General features: G+C 39.8%; 2 protein-coding genes across 4 annotated transcripts; both read left to right on the top strand.

Moving 5' to 3' along the window:
* The first annotated feature begins 941 nt into the window (after positions 1–941).
* On the top strand, positions 942–6,383 carry tmem19 (transmembrane protein 19). Of its 3 annotated transcripts, none has more exons than XM_027151060.2 (7): positions 942–1,139; positions 3,667–3,811; positions 3,912–4,025; positions 4,324–4,461; positions 4,883–5,137; positions 5,767–5,976; positions 6,095–6,383. In XM_027151060.2, the coding sequence occupies exons 2-7, from the start codon at positions 3,724–3,726 to the stop codon at positions 6,256–6,258; spliced, it is 969 nt and encodes a 322-aa protein (XP_027006861.1). In that variant the 5' UTR covers positions 942–1,139; positions 3,667–3,723; the 3' UTR covers positions 6,259–6,383. The 3 variants fall into 3 exon arrangements, with proteins under 3 accessions (XP_027006861.1, XP_047660363.1, XP_047660361.1); XM_047804407.1 differs by having other exon boundaries at positions 942–1,148; XM_047804405.1 differs by lacking the exon at positions 942–1,139 and adding an exon at positions 1,170–1,217.
* Positions 6,384–7,717: 1,334 nt separating this feature from the next.
* Positions 7,718–22,847, top strand: rab21 (RAB21, member RAS oncogene family). Its single transcript, XM_027151289.2, has 7 exons — positions 7,718–8,105; positions 10,710–10,769; positions 11,027–11,134; positions 13,259–13,322; positions 17,034–17,088; positions 17,256–17,344; positions 21,460–22,847. The coding sequence occupies exons 1-7, from the start codon at positions 7,968–7,970 to the stop codon at positions 21,600–21,602; spliced, it is 657 nt and encodes a 218-aa protein (XP_027007090.1). The 5' UTR covers positions 7,718–7,967; the 3' UTR covers positions 21,603–22,847.
* The last annotated feature ends 1,131 nt before the right edge of the window (positions 22,848–23,978 follow it).

Here is a 23,978-nt window from a genome sequence, read left to right as displayed (position 1 = left end):
GATCCAAATTTATTCACATTTTTTCATACACAATTTTTTTTTTTATTTTCCCAGGAGAACTTTTGTAGGAACCTGAAAAGTGATGATGTGATGAAGCGTTTCTTCACCACTGAAGTGTACATTCTCATGTCTGTCTATAAACCGTTTTTACCTCGTATATATTTGTATTAAAGACATTTTAAAAAAGAAGAGTGGTGGCATTGGTGTGCACATGAAAAAGTGAAAAACAAAATGTGTTCAGGGTAAGTTGTGTAAGTTAAGTAGTGAAGAGAAAGTAAGGAACACGTGCAGTACATAGGGTTCAGGGACACATGGTATATGTTGACATAATTGAACTAAATGAATAATGTTTAAGATGAAGTTTTGCTGATGATTAAAATCCTGCTTCAAACCTGGTTCATTTATTTATATATATGTATGTAAAGCTTTAAGCTGGTCAAGGTCACGGTGGATCCGTTCACTTAAATCCATTCAATTCCACTGAAACAACAGAACAATTAGACTAACAATTTAGAACTCATAACTAAGAACCAATATTTAGTATTATGATAATTATATTATATAATAATATTAAGTAATAATAATGATTAGAATAATATGTTTCCACATCAGTAACAAGATCCAAACAAACAAAAAACAAGCAAACAAATAAACAAACTATGGTAAAAAATATATGGTGTTTAGATTGACTGACTCACTGACTCCGTGACTGACTCCATGTCTCACTGACTGATTGACTGACTGACTGACTGATTCGCTGACTCACTCACTGACTGACTCACTGACTGACCGATTGATTGATTGATTGATTCATTGATTCATTGAGAGCTGCAACTCACACAAGATTCACTAAAGATGAAATAAAGTTAAACATTGCAGCAGTTCTCAGATGCCCCACTAGGTGGCAGTAGAGTGTTTCTGTGTCAGTAGAGCGTTTCTGTGACTGAATACAGTGGAAGAAGAGCAGTACTTGAGTACATGTGTGCTGTAACATCTGGAGCTTTCGCTTTACATGGAACAACCACAGCAACACCGCGACTTCCTGTACAGCAGGTCCACTTCCGGTGAACAATGATGTTATGCAGGCGTCCACAAGATAAACACCTGACTGTCCTGTCGTGTTTCCCATCAGACTAAAGGTTGTGACAGTATTTATGGTGACAGTATTCATGGTGACAGTATTCATGGTGACAGCATTTATGGTGAAAGTGTTTATGGTGAGAGTATTTATGGTGACAGTATTTATGGTGACAGTATTTATGTGACAGTATTTATGGTGACAGTATTCATGGTGACAGTATTTATGGTGACAGTATTTATGGTGAGAGTATTTATGGTGACAGTATTTATGGTGAGAGTGTTTATGGTGAGAGTATTTATGGTGACAGTATGTATGGTGACAGTATTCATGGTGACAGTATTCATGGTGACAGTATTTATGGTGAGAGTATTTATGGTGACAGTATTTATGGTGAGAGTGTTTATGGTGAGAGTATTTATGGGGACAGTGTTTATGGTGACAGTATTCATGGTGACAGTATGTATGGTGACAGTATTCATGGTGACAGTGTTTATGGTGACAGTATTCATGGTGACAGTATGTATGGTGACAGTATGTATGGTGACAGTATTCATGGTGACAGTGTTTATGGTGACAGTATTCATGGTGACAGTATGTATGGTGACAGTATTTATGGTGACACTATTTATGGTGACAGTATTTATGGTGACAGTATTCATGGTGACAGTATTTATGGTGACAGTATGTATGGTGACAGTATTCATGGTGACAGTATGTATGGTGACAGTATTCATGGTGACAGTATTCATGGTGACAGTATTCATGGTGACAGTATTTATGGTGACAGTATGTATGGTGACAGTATTCATGGTGACAGTATTCATGGTGACAGTATTTATGGAGAGAGTGTTTATGGTGAGAGTATTTATGGGGACAGTGTTTATGGTGACAGTATTCATGGTGACAGTATTCATGGTGACAGTATTTATGGTGACAGTATTTATGGTGACAGTATTTATGGTGGCAGTATGTATGGTGAGAGTATGTATGGTGAGAGTATTTATGGGGACAGTGTTTATGGTGACAGTATTCATGGTGACAGTATTCATGGTGACAGTATTCATGGTGACAGTATTTATGGTGACAGTATTTATGGTGAGAGTGTTTATGGTGAGAGTATTTATGGGGACAGTGTTTATGGTGACAGTATTCATGGTGACAGTATTCATGGTGACAGTATTTATGGTGACAGTATTTATGGTGACAGTATTTATGGTGGCAGTATGTATGGTGAGAGTATTACGACAGTATATATGGTGAGGGCATTTATGATGACAGTATGTATGGTGAGAGTATTTATGGTGAGAGTATTACAATGACAGTATTTATGGTGACAGTATTTATGGTGGCAGTATGTATGGTGAGAGTATTACGACAGTATATATGGTGAGGGCATTTATGATGACAGTATGTATGGTGAGAGTATTTATGGTGAGAGTATTACAATGACAGTATTTATGGTGACAGTATTTATGGTGTGAGTATTTATGGTGACAATATGTATGGTGACAGTATTTATGGTGAGTGTATTTATGGTGACAGTATTTATGGTGACAGTATTTATGACAGTATTTAGGCTGAGAGTATGGTGACACGTGTGTGTGTCTTGTGTGCGTGGTGTGTTGTGTGCATGTGTGTTGTGTGTTCTGTTGGTGTGTGTATTGTGCGTCTGTGTGTGTTGTGCATTGTGCATGTTTGTGTGTGTGTGTGTGTGTGTGAACGAGACACCCAACAGAGTGGTATGTGTATTATACAGCCATATTGTGTCCTAAGGATTAGATCACAATGGGATTATATGAAAATAACCATTTTACTTTAATGACACGCAGTTGGTATGTTTCCATGTGACCATATAATGTGTCCTCTCAACTGATTCATGTAAACACCTCGATTGCTACTGTCTTAACTCATTTTGATCAGATTGAAAGGGGGTAGATTTGTAATAATACGGTAAACAGAAAGGAACATGGTTATTTGCTTGGCTGTTTTCGCCGGCAGGTAAAAATTTACACATTACGTTTGCAGTGAAGTTTTGTTTCAGATCAGTATTGTATGTATAGTATGGAAGATGGGTTAGTTCCTGTTCACACTATTAACCTCATTATCCGGGCGTTTGTTCTGTATGGAAGTTAGTGAAGCAGAAATAATATTACAACTCTGTCATGTAACAGAGAAAGTTAGCGAGAGCTCAAAGAGTGATAGATGGATCTCGAAGTTTGGTTCAAATCTCCAGATGTTTTCACCAGGGGTGCACACACCTTTTGTCAAATAATGAAAAAAATAGCTGACGGTAAAAGTTGGATTTAGTTTAGTGCTGCATTTAAAAGCAATTATTTATTATTCAATAAGAATAAATTAACAAGCGGGAACAAAAAGGAAAACAATTGAAAGCTTTATCCAATCTGCTTCCTCTGATTTCAAATTGTAGAAAGATATTAAATATTAAATCAGTCACTAAACTGATAGCCAGATGTGGTCCAGGTGTTCTTGTTTACTTCTAACATGGAGCCGTGTTGCCTTCTGGAGCATGTGAGTATCTCAGGGTGTGTGTTGTTGATTTAATATATTTCTCTGTTGTGTTACAGCTGCACATCTCGAAAGAAGTAACAGGTTTTGTTTACGCGATAAAGAAGCGTGTCAAGATGATGACTGATATCATAGTGTTGTGTTTCACTTTGGCCATCTCTCTGTCCTTCTGGATCATATCCATAGCCATCAGCACATACTCCGGTGAGCTGACACTTTCACACGCTTCTCACTTTTATTTATATTTAAACACACTAACAGTTCTTTTGACTCGGTTCTCTAAAGGCGTCTTGTTTTTGTCCAGGGACGTTGCAGCCTGTATCTCCATGGCGATGGCTGTTCTCCGTTCTGGTCCCGCTTATCATCACCTCTCGTGCTTTTAAGAAAAAGAGTCTGGATTTTGGAGGTTGTTTAGGAGGTAATGTTCTGAAAGAGTGATGAATTTGCCAATTGAAAATCCCTCTCAATATACAAGATAATTAAGAGGCGGGGCTTAGAGATGTCCAGAACTGCAGTGATGTACTTTATATTTCACCATTTCCATGCAAAATGTGTTCTTTTATTCAGCATATAAGTATATAAAGTTCATCTCGTATATGAATAACAGCCTCAGTGTAAAGACAAGAGGCTTCTAGTTTTTCTGCCATATCTGAAGATTTCCGGGGATGACAGGTGGATATTTTGTAAGGATATTTTGTGATATCTTTGTATTTCAGCCATGCTGGTTGGCTTTATTCTCACTTTGGCCAACATGAGCTTCCTGGCAGCTTTGTTTGCGTTCTTCATCACCTCTAGCAAACTGACACGATGGAAGGGAGCAATCAAGAAACGTATAGACTCGGAATATAAAGAAGGTGAACGTTCTGTTTTTCATTCCAGCACGAGGTCGACATTTATCGCATGATGTTCACGGCACAAACTGATGTTCCAGTCTGTCTGAGGTGTTGTTCTTAACTGCTTCTTCCCAATCTCAAGGACAGCTTTAAGCTAAATAAATAAATAAATCTTAATAATAATACACATTTTACACACACGACAGCTGAATGCAAAGACAGAAGATAGATTTCTCTGAAGGTAGATGCAAAAATTTCTGATCTTCTTTTAAACTTCTCCCAATGAAGATGCATGTAATGAAGGTCATGAAAAGCCACGTAACGACTTTCTCTGAGTGTGAATTGTTGCTGCCAGGCAACAGGTTTAGATTACATTCTTAGAAGTAAGTCTTTCAGTCTTAAAAGCAACAGAAATCCTACTGTAATGCTTATTGTTGTGCAGGTGGACAGAGAAACTGGATACAGGTTTTCTGTAACGGAGGCGTGCCGACAGAACTCGCCTTGCTCTACATGATAGAAGTCGGGCCAGGCGAGATGGCGGTAGATTTTTCGGCGCAGTATTCCGCATCGTGGATGTGCCTGTCACTCCTGGGAGCTTTGGCCTGCAGTACAGGGGACACATGGGCTTCAGAAGTGGGCCCTGTTCTCAGTAAAAGCCAACCCAGGCTTATTACTACATGGAAGGAAGTCCCAGCAGGTGAGGAAAGAGGCCTGATTTATGTCAGACTGAGGTAAAGTTGGCTTACAAGCTAAGCGCTCTGCAAATTTTTTAATCCAAAACATTTACATACGAGACCCTGCAGCATTTTATGATTTTGCAATCGCACAAATTAATGTAAAATTAAGCTCACTCCTTGAAGCGAGGACACAAGTGCCATCGGTTCAGCCAGGAACGTGTTAGAGTGGGGGAAGGGGGCGGGGCTTCCAGGAATTGTCAATAATTCATATCAGAGAGTTTAAAATGTGTCTGTTGGCTCTGTTATAGTCAGGAGATAAAACAAAATGCACTTTTTTTAGAGCTATGCTACATTCAACGCTATGTTTGGCATGTCAGGGAATTGAATCGAAGTAAACAACGTGATGTTGTGTAGAGACAATTAACCAATTATTATATATCACACAAGACTAAGACCAGTAGGCTTCCAGTGCCTTGTATAATATAGTATAGTTACACTATACCCACATATCTTAGTTGTGGCACTTAAAACTTTAGAATTGAAATAACTGGAGTCAAATTAACTGCTAAACCTGCTAGTGAAGAGGTTCACATACTTTTTTCATTTTTTTATTGCATTTGTTTACTTAACTGCGTCATATCTATCATAGGTACTAACGGAGGGGTGACCATAGTGGGTCTTGTAGCGAGCTTGCTTGGCGGAGCCACTGTGGGCATGGCATACTTCATTTCTCAGCTGCTGTTGGTTAGAGATCTGCACTCAGCTGCACCACAGTGGCCTCTCGTTGTATACGGCGCTGTGGCCGGCTTACTCGGCTCGTTGCTCGACTCCTTACTGGGTGCAGTCATGCAATACTCGGGTAACATGTTAATCTCAACTAAATTACACACAAATATGCTGGCGTCTCGTTTAAGCTACCGTTATACAATTTAGCAGATTTTCCATTCAGATTTATTATGTGTTATTTTTCCTTCCAGGTTATGATGAAAGCACTGGGAAGGTTGTCAACTCTGTGTCACCGAAAGTAAAGTGGATATGTGGCAAACCCATTTTGGATAACAACGGAGTAAACCTCTTCTCCTCTGTCCTCATAGCATTGATGCTGCCCGGAGTTGCGTGGGGCGTCTTGCCCTTACGCTGATCCACAGCAACTGATTTACAATCAACGTGTGGTAGATTCAAATCAATGTTTTGGCGTGATTAACTGTGAATATTCAGTGTTGTTACCGTTTTAGTGATCCTTATTAAAGAATTTTTTTAAAGATATTTTCTGTGCACAGTGAATCTCTTCATATACGTCTCTGTGTCTGTACTAGAGGTGGGGTGACAATTATCATATCAAGTTATGTAAAGAATTTGAAGATTTCTTTTCTACTAGATTATTATTATTATTATTATTATTATTCATCTATTTGTATTTTTTATTTAAATAACATTTAAGAGATTAAATCAACTAAAGTCGACATTAAAAAGTACTATTTTTAATTTATTTATTTATATAATTTATTTACAATTTTCACATACAAAGTCTTCAAAAGTAATCATTTTAAAAATTAAATACAAATAAATCCCAATCACAATATCAGTATTAAAATCACCGTAATGCTCGGCTCTCGTAAATATGGACTTACGGTGTTTTTCTGCAGCTGACCGTTCTTCAACTAGCTACCAAGCAAAGAACCTAAACTACTCACTCATTTCTACATCATGACCTATAAGTATTATACAGTTCTATATTCAGCCCCTCCAAGATTCTGTGACTTTTGCGATCAAACAAATGCTGTGATAATCCAAGTAGCTTGAATTTTTTCAAAATTACAGCAGATATTTATTGTGACATCATCACAACAGACATTCAGCCTTGCTAAGTCTTGCTTTTGCATTTCAGAATCAGAATCAGGTTTAATGGCCAAGTGTGTTGACACACACAAGGAATTCGGTTCCAGCTGTTTGTGACGCTCAAAAGTACAGAAATAAATAACACAATACTATACAAGATAATACAGACTATTCATTTCCCACAGACTTTAAAGCACACAATTACTTTTCACTGAAATTTTAAAAAAAAAGTCGCTGTGGTTTAAGAGGAATAAAACAGGGAAAGACAAAACACTGATAAGGTTTCCATATAACACTATAAACAATAACACAAAGTCATTACAGTTATAAAGTTAGATTATGTAAATAATCCCAGTTTTATTGACAGATAAAACATGAGGTGAAGGCTGACGTCACGCGGACTGAGCGTTAGCAGCTAAGCGTTAACAGCTAAGCATTAGCAGCTAAGCGTTAGCAGCGAACATTAGCGTTAGCAGCTAAACGTTAGCAGCTAAACGTTAGCATTAGCAGCGTTAGCATTAGCAGCGTTAGCATTAGCAGCGTTAGCATTAGCAGCGTTAGCATTAGCAGCGTTAGCATTAGCAGCGTTAGCATTAGCAGCGTTAGCATTAGCAGCGTTAGCATTAGCAGCGTTAGCATTAGCAGCGTTAGCATTAGCAGCGTTAGCATTAGCAGCGTTAGCATTAGCAGCGTTAGCATTAGCAGCGTTAGCATTAGCAGCGTTAGCATTAGCAGCGTTAGCAGCTCCCTGTTTGTCATATGATTCGGAACGTGACGTAGCAGAGGACGCCATTAGACTGGATCAGCGGACACACAGAGGCGGAAATAATATTTTCTCTACTTCTTTTTTGATTCTCTCTCAGCAGGGGAGTTTAACTCCGTCACCCTTCCCCAATTTACAATTTTACACCACCCGAATGTAGATATCTAATGTAAGGCTCCAGGAGACGCGCGTTCGGTTTTACTTTCTTTGCTAAAGTTGAAGAAGGAGACCTCCTCCTCCTCTCCACCATGGCGGCTCACAGTACTGCTCACAGAACATACTCTTTCAAGGTGGTGTTGTTAGGGGAAGGCTGCGTGGGAAAGACCTCTCTGGTCCTCCGCTATTGTGAAAACAAGTTCAACGACAAACACATCACGACGCTCCAGGTAAAGCTGTTAGCTGTGGTTCAGACTGAGGCAGAGCACTAGCTTACTGCATAGTGTGTTAGTGTGTATTACAGACACCTGTGTGTTCATACTCACTGCTAGTGTGTTAGTGTGCTAGTGTGCTAGTGCTCACGGTCAGGCGTAGCTGTTGTTTATGTCTAGCTAACTGGCCTGGGATTGACACACAACACCCTGCTCGTTTAAATAATCAAAGTTTTCTTATGTACAAGAAGAACACAAGGCCTTTATGGGTGGAAATAATATGGGGGATATTGTAGTGAGGGAAATATAAAAAAAAGCAGCGCTTCATAATTACAGGCCATTTGTATCTAGCTGTATATCTGTATATATGAGGAACTTGCCTGGTACACACTCACACACACACCCACAAATCACACACACAAATCACACACATACACGCACACACAAATCTCACACACACACACACACACACACACACACACACACACACACACACACACACACACACACACACACACACAGTGTTTCCTGTAGATTTGTTTCAATGTTAATGTTTCTACAGTAAACTATATCCGATAACCTCAGTGCTGGTACTGAACTCGATACACTGTAGACAATAGAGATCCGAACAGTTTTAAACAGAAGAATCGATTTAGTACTTTTATTATACTTATTATTATTATTATTATTATTATTATTATTATTATTATTATTGTTATTATTACCCACTGAGCAACATTTCTGAACACTAACATCAATCGTGACTGTAGCTTTTTTATTTTTCAGATAAAATAGTTTTTCATGGGAAAACAGTGTCGCTCATTTATAGATTATGATTTGTTCAGGACTTTTTATTTTTTATCTTATAAGTAACCATGGGAACGAGGATGCACATGAACTGCAACATAGTGAAGAAGTGAATCCTGTACAGGTCTCAGATACAAGGTGTCTGTTGATGTCTGTTAATACCTGTTTATTATAAGGTGAAGGGGTGTGAATCGTAATCAATATGTATTCATAGTAAAGTTACACAAAAATGACCCACAAAAGATTTAGAAGCTAGTCGGTTTTTTTTTTTTTGTGGTCATCTCCCATCATCTCGTTAACTCCAGTATATCGTAGTGGAAGTGCTTGTCTTGCTCCTTTGAGTATGCTCACATGCTTTAATGTGTCAAGACGTGCATCGAGGACATTGACTCGGAGAGACATCCAGCAACTCCGCGTGCTGTAGTTCTTCGGCGCCACATAGTTTTCATCTTAAGCCCCGAAGCTTCTGCTTCTCCTTCCTGGTCGTCTTTGTCTTTGGTCCTCATTGTGCATATTTAGCTGTGGTCTGTCAAGGACCTCTGGTTTGACACTTGCCTCAGACGACTTGCAAAAGCGGCTCAAATGTACGTGGAGGCTACCGACTCCTCCTTTCTGGCTTGTTTCCATAAAGCTCAGTCTGATGTGCAGCGGTGGCATCAGCACCTTCCAGCACCTTCCACTGGACTTTGTACCTTTCTATAGTCATTGTACCTCTTTATCACCTGCTGTGCCCAGTTACGCCATTTGGCAGTGCGCCTTGATGTCTCGGCTGTCTCGAACACAATGACAGCACTGAAACTTTGCTAAAACCTTCAGTCTGTCAATCTCTGTCAGTCTGTCAATCTCTTGATGCTCAGTAATAATTGTTTGACTGCTTTTACAGTGGAAATCGGTCAGTTTATCAATGCGTTGGTTACTAACTCTATTAATATTTTCTAACCCTTTGAAAAAATGACATACATTTAACCAGAGACTTGGACATGTTGTGCGGCATTTTGCTTTAACAGAATAATGGACATATTAGCTCCAGGCCTCTACTGGTCACAAACTGGTGAATATCCAAGTGTTCTTTAGCATTTGAACAAAGTCCCACAGCTTAACACACAATGGAACGCTCTTGTATTCCATACATTTTATTTATTTCTTTTTTGTTAGTGAATGCAACGATTCATTCAGCGAAAACACTTGTGACCTTTATGAACAGTTCACCTCTCTCTAGCCCCGTTTTAAGTTAATAAATAAGAAAGGCAGGAAGGAACAGCTTGTCATGTTACCGAAAAGCCAGAAAGTGCAAAGTCCTTTGTCCTGAACACATTCCCCTGGTTGAAAACTTTATACAAGTTTTACAAAGCGATGGGATCCGATCACAAACACACAGTCTACATCAGCGATTAACGGATTTAGGCTTGGATGGTAGGTCGAGCTGTTACTATAGACGTGGGCATGAAATTAGAACCAGAGCATTAACGTATAGCAGACAGGTCTGTCGTCAGATCCGTGCCGAGTTCAACAGCAAGCTGCAGCCTAAAGCACAGTCCTCTATTTATGAACCAGTTTCATTTGATTGGTTGTTTAATAAATTATATCATATGGGTTGCCTTCTGTTTGTTATTTGTAAGCTCTGTCGTTATTATTAATGACCGAGGTGATGTTATGGACAGCTTGTTAGACGGTAGATCCAGTTAGTGTCACCTATTATAACCTACTGTTAAACCTATAGAACTATTTCATTTGCTTTAATACACAGATACTGAATAGTAATGTTGTTCATGTTGTTCACATGAGACCTTGTATCTTTCTTGTTTCTGTGTTTAGGCTTCGTTTCTTACAAAGAAGCTGAACATCACAGGAAAGAGAGTTAATCTGGCCATCTGGGTAAGTCTGTGTCTAATACGCACGAAGGAAATGTACACGTTTAAATTCCTGCTATTTTGCAGTTTTCGTATTAATTTGGTTTCATTTTAATAAGATTTGTTCTGATGATTTATCACCCTTTGCTTTTCCTAATAAGGCTTTCGGTTTAAAAAAAAGGAAAGAAAAAGAAAATGTCCCATCAGTCGTCGTTCCTCACCTCTCCACAGTTGTCACAGGACACTTTAAGCTTTAATTGACCCTTTGCTTGAAACTTGCAGGACACAGCCGGACAGGAACGCTTCCACGCTCTCGGCCCCATCTACTACAGAGACTCCAACGGAGCCATTTTAGTCTACGACGTCACCGATGAAGACTCCTTCCAGAAGGTGAGCTTCTCTCTGTCTTTTTGACATGTTCACTGATCAGACTCCTTCATCACCACGGCGGACCGATGTCCTTATGCGTAACGAGTTCCGGGTCATTAATCCGTTTGGTCGGATGCAACTCTACGTTCTGTAACCACACCGAGACTCCTTCACTCCATTTCTTAGTTCAAAACGGTTAATATGGCGGTGCTCTTGACGTCATTAGCAAAGTTTTTAGGAGTCTGAAAAGTTCTTCGGTCTGATTATATGAGCGCTAAAGAGCTGGAAGGAGAAGAGGGTGGAGGAGGACGGGACAGCAGAAGCACCTTAAACAGTAATCTGTGAATCCAAAGCCAGTTAGCTGATGTGCGTGGCGTCTACAGGGTCTACAGTGTGTCCCCGAAGTCTCCTCACTCAGGGTGGTGTGTCGTGTTCCAGCACCACATCACTTATGCCTTCTCACCTGGTCCATGTCACATCCAGCCTTTGTCGAATTTGTTAAAACGTTTGCGAAAATATTGTGTGTGGTGTGTTTGCCATGCGTCCGTCTCGTCAGCTCTCCGATTCAGCCACGAGAAGGATTTCAGTACGTTTCATTTGTCAAAGGCATTCCTAAAGGCTATTTGAAAAAATATATATATATAAATGAATTAGGAAAATGACTGGAAAATATTTTACTGAATGTGTTCACTTCTGGGGGCACGGTGGCTTAGTGGTTAGCATGTTCGCCTCACACCTCCAGGGTTGGGGGTTTCATTCCCGCCTCCGCCTTGTGTGTGTGGAGTTTGCATGTTCTCCCCGTGCCTCGGAGGTTTCCTCTGGGTACTCCGGTTTCCTCCCCCGGTCCAAAGACATGCATGGTAGGTTGATTGGCATCTTTGGAAAATTGTCCGTAGTGTGTGTGTGAGTGAATGAGAGTGTGTGTGTGTGTGTCCTGTGATGGTTTGGCACTCCGTCCAGGGTGTATCCTGCCTCGATGCCCGATGACGCCTGAGATAGGCACAGGCTCCCCGTGACCCGAGAAGTTCGGATAAGCGGTAGAAATTGAATGAATGAATGAATGAATGAATGAATGAATGAATGGATGTTCACTTTAGATGCTTTTCTGCCAGCCGAGCAAAAATAAGCAGAACCTTCGGTCATATCGTGTCCAAAATTTCACTTAGTCGATATCGACAATCATTTCCTGAGTTAAGGACTACCGTACATTTCAGAGTGTGTTAATCAACTCCTAACGCTTCTCTCAGTGAATCCATTGTACAAAGGGATCGACTTCAAGACTGAGACTTGACTTTATAGACAAAGATGTGATAAAGTTTAATGTGTATTTCCAGAAAATTCAGCAGTGTCGTGTTCATCACTGCTACCGAGTAAAAAAAGAATCGAACCGATCGACAAACCTTTACTATTGTTAGTAGAGAGCAAATTTTCGTCACAGCACATGTGTGGACATAAGTACAGCTCTTGGAGAAAGTCAATACACCTCACTGCTAGGAGTTTAAAAGAATACCCATGTCCTTGTCATCCACCAGTTCAAGAGAAAAAAATCCTGTTTTTTTAGTTGCAACAATAACAAAGAACCAAAGCTGTGTAAACTCCTAGTGTTGATGCATCCTGGGACTTCACACTTCCAGTGTTTTCCTCATTCTAACAAATGAATGATTACAAATGCAAACATTACTCCTTACTTTTCAAGCGGCGGTCGAAGACCTACTTATTCAGGAAACACTTCAACTAGCACTTCTTTCCCTATCTTTTGCATTAAAAAAAAAAACAAAAAAAAAACCTTTGACACTTTTTCATTGTAACTCTGGACAGTGTTTTAAACTCATGGTATCTTAAGTATGTAACCTAGTGAGCCAACATTAATGTATTCAATGTTAGAGATTTAAGCACTCGTACGTCGCTCTGGATAAGGGCGTCTGCCAAATGCTGTAAATGTACTCATGTGAACGCACACAGAGTTTGTGCTGTTAGTATAGTGTATATAGGTGTATAGTAGACGAATAGAGTTAAAAAGTCTCAAATTGAACTTTTATCCTCGACGAAATAATAAAAAACAAACAATGAATATTTCCTGTCAGTGTCGTCTTTTCATTACAGCGTACGTGACTGTTGTTTTTCTTTCTTTCTTATCATTTTCAGGTCAAAAACTGGGTGAAAGAATTAAGGAAAATGCTGGGAAACGATATCTGTTTATGTATAGTAGGTAAGTGAAGTCGTCTCTACTGCGTCATCTCTTATTCAGTCGGCTTTAAAGTGAAAGTGACATACGGCTAAGTACGGTGACCCAGACTCAGAATTCGTTCTCTGCATTTGACCCATCCAAAGTGCACATGCATAGCAGTGAACACACACACACACCGTGAACACACACCCGGGGGAGTGGGCAGCCATTTATGCTGCGGCGGCCGGGGAAACTTACTGCATTGTGCTGAATGTCGAAGACGTACGTGAACGCAGCCGCGCACCGTCACGTGATGTCACGCTACTCACTCTCATGTGACTGAGAAAACCCTCACAGGCTTTTCCCACAATCCATCTCACTCCACCGAATCATCATCTCCAGCACAAACGTTCACACACATCTCCAGAGGTTTAATCCCCCAGGGCTCCACCATGTAAATGATTTATTTCCGCCTTGTTACTTGCGGTCGCCTTCGAAAATCATTCAAGTGGTCCACATTCGCATCCACTTTCTCAAACAAGTCAAGTAACGCTTTTAAAATCTGTAAAAGAAACCGTTCACACCTTTCCTTACGTCTGTTAATGTAAGCAGTAGACTTATGGGGGGGGGACAACAACTTTTGTCTGATGAAAAAGCACTCGTGGCGTTTAAATCAATCCCTCCAGGATTTCACGATTTTTTTTCACGATCTCAGAAATGAACGCAAAAGCAAGCGAACACTGTGATCACCAGACTGATTTATTCTCCCTGCTGTTGGTCTCGGTGTGTGTGCATCCTGTGGTCGGGTGTTGTGTCACTTGTGCACTTCCTCAGAAACGAACACGATTGTGCACGTGAGGTCGTACCCCCTAACGTTGCGTGTCCAACTTAATCGACGGAACTCACACGCTTGGTCTGTTATGAGTAGCAAGTAGTCTGGAGTTTCCAGATTAGTAAATGTTTTTGCATACAGTGTGGGGTTTTAATTTGACACATGGATCATGACTACAGTTACGACGACTGCAGGGAGTTTAAAAGAGAAACGGAACTCGGGGTCCTAAACACCGCACTGTTCGGCTGTTCTGACAGAAAGATGCTTTAGCTCTCATTTGTCAACTTTTAATCCTTCAGATGTGCAAAAGATGCACAAATGAGTAAGAGTGACACTCCCACAGCACACATGTCCTATGTTTAGTGAAGGTGAGGTGGATTCGTGGCTTCACGTCTTAAGAGAAACACAGAGGCCTGTTGGTTAAACAGTTTGCTGGTACATTTATCTAGGAAGGTTTTAGCCATCTTTATGGAGATGTTCTTTACCACACATGATCTCCACAAACCTGAAGCCAGCAAGGGCCGTAAGGATACGATATGCCGATCTCGTTCCATCCCAGGCTCTCGGATTAAACAACGGTTACAACAGACCGCATAAAGTAATGTAATAATCACTTCACACTCCTTCTTCTTTATCTAGGCCACAAAAATAAAACCACACTTCTCTTTTAACTCTCAAACATGCAACCTTTCCTCACATCGTCATGAAGTTCCACATTTACACAATTGGGTGCATCCCGATTCGCCATTGTGTCGTGTGTCCACACTGAAAACTACAATAATGACAAGACGACACACACTTCAAGAACATTTATGATGCCCGCTGGAGTTATAATAAGTATTCATCCAAATAAACCCAGTGTGGAACTTTGGACACTTTTGTGCACTCAAAACTCTCAGCTTTGCGTACATAGCGGAAAAGGGGCGGCACCAACAGGTGCTGATTCTGTATCATGAAAAAATATACATATATCGGGATGGCCGAAGGCACTCCGGTGGACAAGACGTCTTACACGTCTTCTAAATTAGCTCACATTGTGTGATTTTCAATGTTTTAAAAAAAATTCCTGTTTCATTTGTTACATTTCGTTCTCTATCGATTGGAATATACATGCTTCTGTTTAGCATTCCATTAGAGACGATACCTTCTGAAACTAATACGCTAGATAGTGTATTGTGTACAGTGTGGCATTTGGGACACTGCTTTCATTTTATTGAAAATGTGCCGTGTTGAGACACGTCCTCACTCAATATCCTACTGGTCTAATACAAACTTACCCAGAATGGTAAAATCCAAAATAAATTTATTGTCAAAGGGTTGAAAGCCTGATATTTACTTATTTGTTTGTTTGTTTGTTTGTTTATTTATTTAATTAACCTGTAGAGATGGGTTTCTCAGGACAGGTCTGTCTTTGTGTGTGATCGGCATTTTGGGAAATTAGATTAAAAGTTAGAACTTTTCATTAGATGAAAATTAGTAAAGTTGCTGTAAATAATGTGTAAGTCGTATTACTGTGTCTAGTCACACAGCAGAATATCTACAGTGGTGTGAAAAAGTGTTGGCCCCCTTACTGATTTTTATTTATTTTTTTGCACGTTTGTCACACACACATGTTTCAGATCATCAAAGAAATTTAAGTTATTAGTCAAAGGTAACAGAAGTGAACACAGCATGCAGTTTTTTAAATGAAGGGTTTTATAATTAAAAGAAAACAAAAGCCAAACCCACATGGCCCTGTGTGAAAAAGTGTTTGCCCCCCCTGTTAAAACCTAACTTAAATGTAGATTTTCACACCTGAGTGTAATTTCTCTAGCCACACGCAGGCCTGATTACTGCCACACCTGTTCACTATCATGTAATCACTTACTGTACATAAGACCTGACTGACAAAGTGAAGTAGACCAAAAGATCATCAAAAGCTACACATCATGCAGAGATGCAGAGAAATGCAGGAACATATGAGAGAGAAAGTAATTGAGATCTATCAGTCTGGAAAAGGTTTTAAGCCATTTATAAAGCTTTGGGACTCCAGTGAACCACAGTGAGAGCCGTTATACACAAATGGTGAAAACATGGAACAGTGATGAACCTTCTCAGGAGCGTCTCACCGAGCAGAATTACCCCAAGAGCTCAGCGACGACTCATCCAAGATGTCACAAAAGACCCCACAACAACATTCAAAGAACTGCAGAATCAAGTGGCCTCAGTTAAAGAGACGGGGCAAAAATGGCCTTCATGGGTTCCAAGATGAAAACCGCTGCTGAGAATAAAGAATATAAAGGCCAGAAAACATCTTGATGATCCTCAAGCCTTTTGAGAAAATACTCTGTGGACTGATGAGTCAAAAGTTGAACTTTTTGGGAAGTGTGTGTCCCATTACATCTGGTGTAAAAGTAACACTGCAAAGAACACCATACCAACAGTGTGTTGTTGTAGAGTGATGGTGCAAACTTCTGCAGCAGGACAATGATCTAAAACACACCAGCAGGTCCACCTCTGAATGGCTGAAGAAAAACAAAATGGAGACTTTGGATCGGCCGAGTCAAAGTCCTGACCTGAATTCTACTGAGATGCTGTGGCATGACCTTAAAAAGGTGGTTCATGCTCGAAAACCATCCAGTGTGGCTGAAGTACAACAATTCTGCAAAGATGAGTGGACCAAAATTCCTCCACAGCGCTGCAACAGACTCATTGCAAGTTATCACAAACGCTTGATTGCAGGGCGACCCAACCAGTTATTAGGTTTAGGGGGAAAAGACTTTTTCACACAGGTTTGGATTTTGTTTTCCATTAATAATAATAAACCTTCATTTAAAAACTGCATGTTGTGTAATCTGAACGAAATGTGTTAAAATATATTAAAATATTTAAATTTGTTAATTTTTATTTATCTTGATGATTTTCTTGTTTTTTCCTCCTAGGTAATAAAATTGATCTGGAAAAAGAGAGACATGTTTCAGTGGAAGATGCTGAGGCGTATGTACATGCTTTCTGTTGTCTATATTAGAGTCCAAATTTAACCTGATTAAGAAAACCGCTACACACACTTTAATTCTCATGTGGTCTTAGTGCTCTTGTGAATCTCAATCAAAGCTGATGAATGATTTTTTTATTTGTCTGCTCTTTACCTGTCTCTTTCACAGGTACGCAGAGTCAGTCGGGGCGAAAAACTATCACACATCAGCTAAACTAAATAAAGGAATTGAAGAGCTGTTCCTTGACCTGTGTAAAAGTAAGTGTTCAGGCTGATGCAGTGTATCATCCCAGTCCATTTGAGACATTCAGCAAGACTGCAGGATTTATCAGGCAGTTTGACATAAAGTTTTCTTTGTACTGTGTGAAAATTTTAAAGGTAAATTAAGCCTGCACTCTCCTCTCTAGAAAAGGAACTTTTTATTCATAATCATTTGTTTTTAACCAATTCTATAATCTACAGTTGCAATCAGAAATATTCATCCCCCTCACCGCAAAAGACATTAGATGCCCCTTTTCCACCGAAAAGAACCGGTGCTGGTTCAAAGTTGGTTCCACTGGCGAACCTTCTAAGAACCGGTTTGCCTTTCCACCGGCTAGAGAGCCGTCACAGAGCCGAGTGTGACGTCACTGTATACGTGTCACGTTACAAAGCAACGTTAGCGCAGCAGCGGCAAGCACATCAACAATGGCGGATGTTGCTTTACTGTTAATGCTCATGGCTTTGCGAACCTACATTAACACCCAAACGCGGCGAATAAAATGTGTACGTGCAGCTCCGTGTAATCTGTATAAACAGATGTAGTAATCGAGAAAGTACATAACGTTATTTTATCAGTAACACAGAAAAAACGTTAGCCTTAGCATGTAGCTACCTACTATCATGTGTGCTGATAATTGATCATATTGCGGTAAAGTAAAAGTGTATTAAACATTGGTATACTTAAGGTACATTATCAAATGCCCTAACAGTAACCCTGCCCCCAGCCCCGCCCCCAGCTCCTGACAAAAGCGGTTCTTAAGTTTAGACCAGCAACGTTTTGGTGCTACTTAAGAACCACTTATCCTGGTTCAGAGCCGGTGCTTTGGCTGTCGAAACAGAAAGAACTGGTTCTAAATTAGGCTCTGGCTCCGAACCAGCACTCAAACTGCCTCGGTGGAAAAGGGGCAATAGTGATGTTGATAAAAGATAATGAAAATCAATGAAAAAAACCCCTCATGAAATAACAAAAAATATTTATTGATACATACGAGTTAGTCTGACAACAGAAGTTTAAATGAAAATTGTAACTCTTGTAACACATGAGCATGTGCAGGATTATTCAACCCCCAGCTTCGGTATCTTGTTGAGTGTCCTTTATTTTTTATAACTTCTAACAAACGGTTTCGATAAGTGCTGACAAGCTTCTTAACACCTCTCGATTGGAATCTTTGCCCATTCTTCACATGCAAAAGTCTGTAACTCAGTGATGTTTGATGGCTTCCGTACTGCCTTCTTCAAATCCCACCAAAGATTTTCAATTGGATTTAAATCTGGTGACTGAGAAGCCCACTCCAGGACGCTCCAGCATCTTTTCCCCAACCAGGCATTAGTTGATTTGGAGGTGTGCTTGGGATCATTGTCTTGCTGGAAGATCCAATGTTCACCAAGGTTTAATTTGTCAAAAGAAGGCATCACGTTCTTCTATAAAATGACTTGGTATTCATGATGCCAGGTACACGATCAAGATTGCCAGTTCCTGCCCCACATCATCACTGACCTACCTCCGTGCTTGACCGTAGGGATGGTATTCTTTTGGTCATAAGCCTGACCTTTTGCACACCAGATGTACCGGTGGTCCATATGTCCATAAAGTTCCAGTTTGGTTTCATCAGTCCATAGAACTGTCTCCCAGAACTCTGTAGTTTTCTCCAAATTCCTCCTGGCATATTCTAGTCGACTCCTGATGTTCCTTGAGGTCAAGAGTTGAGTGCGTCTTGGGGTCTGGCCATGAAGTCCCTGATTATTCAGTGCATGTCTTATAGTTGCCACTAAAGCACTTGTACCAGCTCTCACCAGGTCATCCTGTAGCTTTCTTGCAGTCACACAGGGGTTTTTCTTAGCTGTCCTGACTAAGTTGCTAAGGACCATTGATGAAATTGTGGGCTTTCTTCCACGACCAGGAAGGTTTGCAGCTGTTCCATAAGTTTTAAACTTCCTTATAATGCTCCCAATGGTGTCTCTTGGAATGTTAAATATTTTGGAAATCTTCTTATACCCAAGGTCCTTCAGATGTGATGAAATGATCTCCTCTCTCGGCTTTTGTGGAAGCTCCTTTGTCTTTCCCATGATTGCAATTCACCTTGAACACCTTCATGGTTGGGATTTATATATGCGTCACAGCTGAAGCAAATGAAGGATCGTTATAGAGTTCCCAAATGCTTAATGATGTTTCAGCTCCACTTCAGGCCATAAAAACTGTCAGAAAGCTTTAAAAATAATATTATATAGGGGTTGAATAATTGTGACATGGCTATCTTTACAAAATATATTGTTCCACACAAATACTACATCATACATTTTCTGTGTTGATTTTATGCATCACTTAACTCATAAAGAAGTCACCCAAAGCAGAATCACGCACAGATTTTTATTCATAAATCCTTAAAACTCTTTGGGATTATATCTCTGATTGCGACTGTATATGTGTATAGTACATCTACATTTAGCACAATCTACAGTACGTCTGTGTTCAGTACATCTATAGTACATCCACCTTCAGTATACTCTACAGTACATACACCTTCAGTATACTCTACAGTACATCCACCTTCAGTATACTCTACAGTTCATCCACCTTCAGTATATGTTTCAGTACATCCACCTTCAGTATATGTTTCAGTACATCCACCTTCAGTATACTCTACAGTACATCTACCTTCAGTTCACTCTACAGTACATCCACCTTCAGTATACTCTACAGTTCATCCACCTTCAGTATACTCTACAGTACATCCACCTTCAGTATACTCTACAGTACATCCACCTTCAGTATACTCTACAGTACATACACCTTCAGTATACTCTACAGTACATACACCTTCAGTATACTCTACAGTACATCTACCTTCAGTATACTCTACAGTACATCTACCTTCAGTATACTCTACAGTACATCCACCTTCAGTATACTCTACAGTACATCCACCTTCAGTTCACTCTACAGTACATCCACCTTCAGTATACTCTACAGTACATCCACCTTCAGTTCACTCTACAGTACATCCACCTTCAGTTCACTCTACAGTACATACACCTTCAGTATACTCTACAGTACATCCACCTTCAGTATACTCTACAGTACATCCACCTTCAGTATACTCTACAGTACATCCACCTTCAGTATACTCTACAGTTCATCCACCTTCAGTATATGTTTCAGTACATCCACCTTCAGTATACTCTACAGTATATCCACCTTCAGTATACTCTACAGTACATCCACCTTCAGTTCATTCTACAGTACATCCACCTTCAGTATACTCTACAGTACATCTACCTTCAGTATACTCTACAGTACATCCACCTTCAGTATATGTTTCAGTACATCCACCTTCAGTATACCCTACAGTACATCCACCTTCAGTTCATTCTACAGTACATCCACCTTCAGTATATGTTTTAGTACATCCACCTTCAGTATACTCCACAGTACATCCACCTTCAGTATACTCTACAGTACATCCACCTTCAGTTCACTCTACAGTACATCCACCTTCAGTATACTCCACAGTACATCCACCTTCAGTATACTCTACAGTACATCCACCTTCAGTATACTCTACAGTACATCCACCTTCAGTATACTCTACAGTACATCCACCTTCAGTACACCTATAGTTCATCTATGTTCAGTACACTCTTCAGTACATCTAAGTTTAGCATACTGCATAGTTCATTTCACTCTACAGTACATGTCCACTGTACTTCTCTGTACATCTACCTTAAGTACACCTATAGTTCGTCTATGTTCAGTATACTGTATAGTTCAGTTCACTCTACAGTGCATCTACGTTCAGTATACATTTCAGTACATCTATGTTCAGTAGCAAGCAGTGGATTTATTTGTAAATTCTTCATATTATCATTTGCAAAAGATATTTGGTTTGGTTATGAAACTCCTGCAAGTCTAGTAAATGTGTGCGTGCTCGTTTATGTGCACTGAATTGCCTTTCTATTGTAGACTGGATTAGACTATACACACTGCTTTTAATTGTCGAATTGAATCGACCCCACAGTTTGCATTGATTACACATACATTGTCTCACACTTGTGAGAGTTTCACTCTAATGCCTTTTCTAACGTGCTGCACCGTGTCTGTCTGGGATGTGCAGGAATGATGGAGACCGCACAGGTGGAGGAGAGAACTAAGGGGAATGGGACGAGCCACACAAGCACAGGACGAAGAGGCGTTCAGATCATCGATGATGAACCACAAGCTGCTGCTGCAGCTGGAGGGTGCTGTTCATCAGGCTAGGACTCCAACCCCCCCCCCCCCTTCCCCCCTCTCTCTCTTACACTATCTCTGCTACTTGGGTGCAGCAGTGATTTCTTTTTGCTGTTTAGTTCAAAATTAATACAGCATCTAATGGATCTCAACAGTTACTTATAAACTATGATTCTCTCTCTCTCTCTCTCTCTCTCTCTCTCTCTTTTTCTTTCTTTCTCTCATACACGCGCTTTTTCTGAATATTTGAAACATGCACTCAGATCTGATTTTCCAAGCTATTTTTTTGTGTTGTTGATGTTGCTGTTGTACATGTCAGGTCGATTCCCATGAAAGTATTTTCTTTTAGTTAGAAGCTTTGAGGAAGTTAGTACCCATTATTTAACTTATACATGCACACTGAATCCTGAACTCCCCTGTACTTGTGGTAATTATTGAGCTTCCGTCTTTCTGTCCCTAGCCTATTTTTTCCTCTCTGTCCCTGACCTCACTTCCTGAACTCATGGCTAATCAGACATTTTATTAAACTTGCTTTCTAGTTGTTTTTGGTCTTGTATGTACAACAAAACAAAATACACATGTATCATATTAATATTTTATCTGCTTTTACAACTTTGTTGGGAACTCATACAGCACTTGCAAAAGTATTCAGTACTTCCACTACAAAAGGGCCCCCCCCAAAAGGGCAATAATTCATTTTCTTCAGTTTCTTTGAGCAACATCAGGATTTGTTTTCTCTGAAAGCAATGACGGTCGATCTTTAATGACTTCGGTTTAAACTTTTTGAGTGTTTTGGTCTAAACACCATAATCTGATCATAATGTAAATCATAAGCAAAAAGTAACACTATTCTAATGTTGTATTGTTTCTTTTTTTTTTTCTGAATTGATGCCATTTGCCAAGGTTATCCCGAACTAACAGAAACTTGGTTCCTTATTTATGTTGTATATTGATCCCGAGATGTGAGTATTCCCTGAAAGTGAATGGAATTATGTCGAAAGGAGAAAAGATTTTTGAGTGGTCTGACAACACAATGTGTTTAGTGTCGTGAGTTTGTGAGGGATTTTTTTTTTTTTATTTAAATCTAGCCTTTAAATCATTTTTGGGGTCTGAACATTTTTGCAAGCGGCTGTTGGTGTAGTGTATAATAATGAAATGATTGTAAAGTGAAGAATAACAGTTATGGGTGAAAGCAAACTTTTGGAAGATTATTTTTTATTTTACTGCTTCTGTCATTGTTTTTGTAATAGAACAATTATAAAAAAAAAAAATCAGTCCCTAAGTGGTTGTTATTTGAAAGACGAAGGAGAAAAAAAGCTTTGGATAAAACATTTAACCATAATGAACACCTTCCTGGGTAGGAAGCTTTCTCCTCACACCAGGGAATCATGTGTGTTCATGACAAGGCTTTAAACACCACATGAAGGTGAAGTTCACTGTTCACTGTCATTGGTGTGACATTATCAGGCTGTGAGTAATCAGGTTATCAGTAAATGGATGTATGTGGTCAGGAATAACATCCAGATACTCAACAATACTCTGTGCGAACGTTCAAGTGATGATTGAACCCTTAAAAAAAATAAAAATAAAAATCAATGTTTACTGTCATGTCTATAAACAGTGCTTATAGGTGTTTAAAGCACTGAAACCCAGACCAAGTGGCAGAAAAAAATCTATTCTTGTTATATTAATATCTTTAAATATTGTATGCGTCCATTCATTACACATACGGTACAATACAGTATAGTAATACAGTACAATACAGTTCAACCACCACAAGTCTGGAGTACTGAGCTTGGGATTCATGAACGTGTGCTGCGGACAGAACGAGTACCTCAGCAGAAACTTGGTTTAATTCCAGTCTTCACCAAGGATTCCACTGTGACTGTTCTCAGCTGACCGGATTGGAAACTGTTGTGGTCTTCTACTCTTGTAGTGCATTTACGTTAAATCCTCCTTACTGTTGTAGCACATCCACCTTAAATCCACCCCACTGTTGAAGTGCATCCACCTTGCACCCATCTCAAATCGGTTTCAGTTGTTGCGTATCCACATAAAAGCCATCCTACCCACTGTTACAGTACAGTGCATGGATTTATGGTATTAAATCCACCCTTCTGTTGTAGCGCATCCACTTTAAATGCTCCCTACTGTTTTAATGTGTCTGCTTACTGTTACGTATCCACCCACATTGTTGAAGTCCATCCACCTGCCATTCAGTTTAGTGCATCCACCTTAAATTCAACAGTGCATAGATGAGCACTGTTGTAGCTCATACACCTAAAGTCCTACAACCCTTTGTTGAAATGTAGTACCTTAATTAAATCCATATATTAAATTAATGCTTCTCTTGTTAATTCATGCATCCACCTGTCTCAGGGCCTGGTTCACACTGGACATGTAAAA

Source organism: Tachysurus fulvidraco, chromosome 19, assembly GCF_022655615.1.
Source record: "Tachysurus fulvidraco isolate hzauxx_2018 chromosome 19, HZAU_PFXX_2.0, whole genome shotgun sequence".
Lineage (NCBI taxonomy): Eukaryota > Metazoa > Chordata > Actinopteri > Siluriformes > Bagridae > Tachysurus > Tachysurus fulvidraco.
Note: the sequence above shows the minus strand (reverse complement) of the source record. Positions and strands in the feature narration are given on the sequence as shown.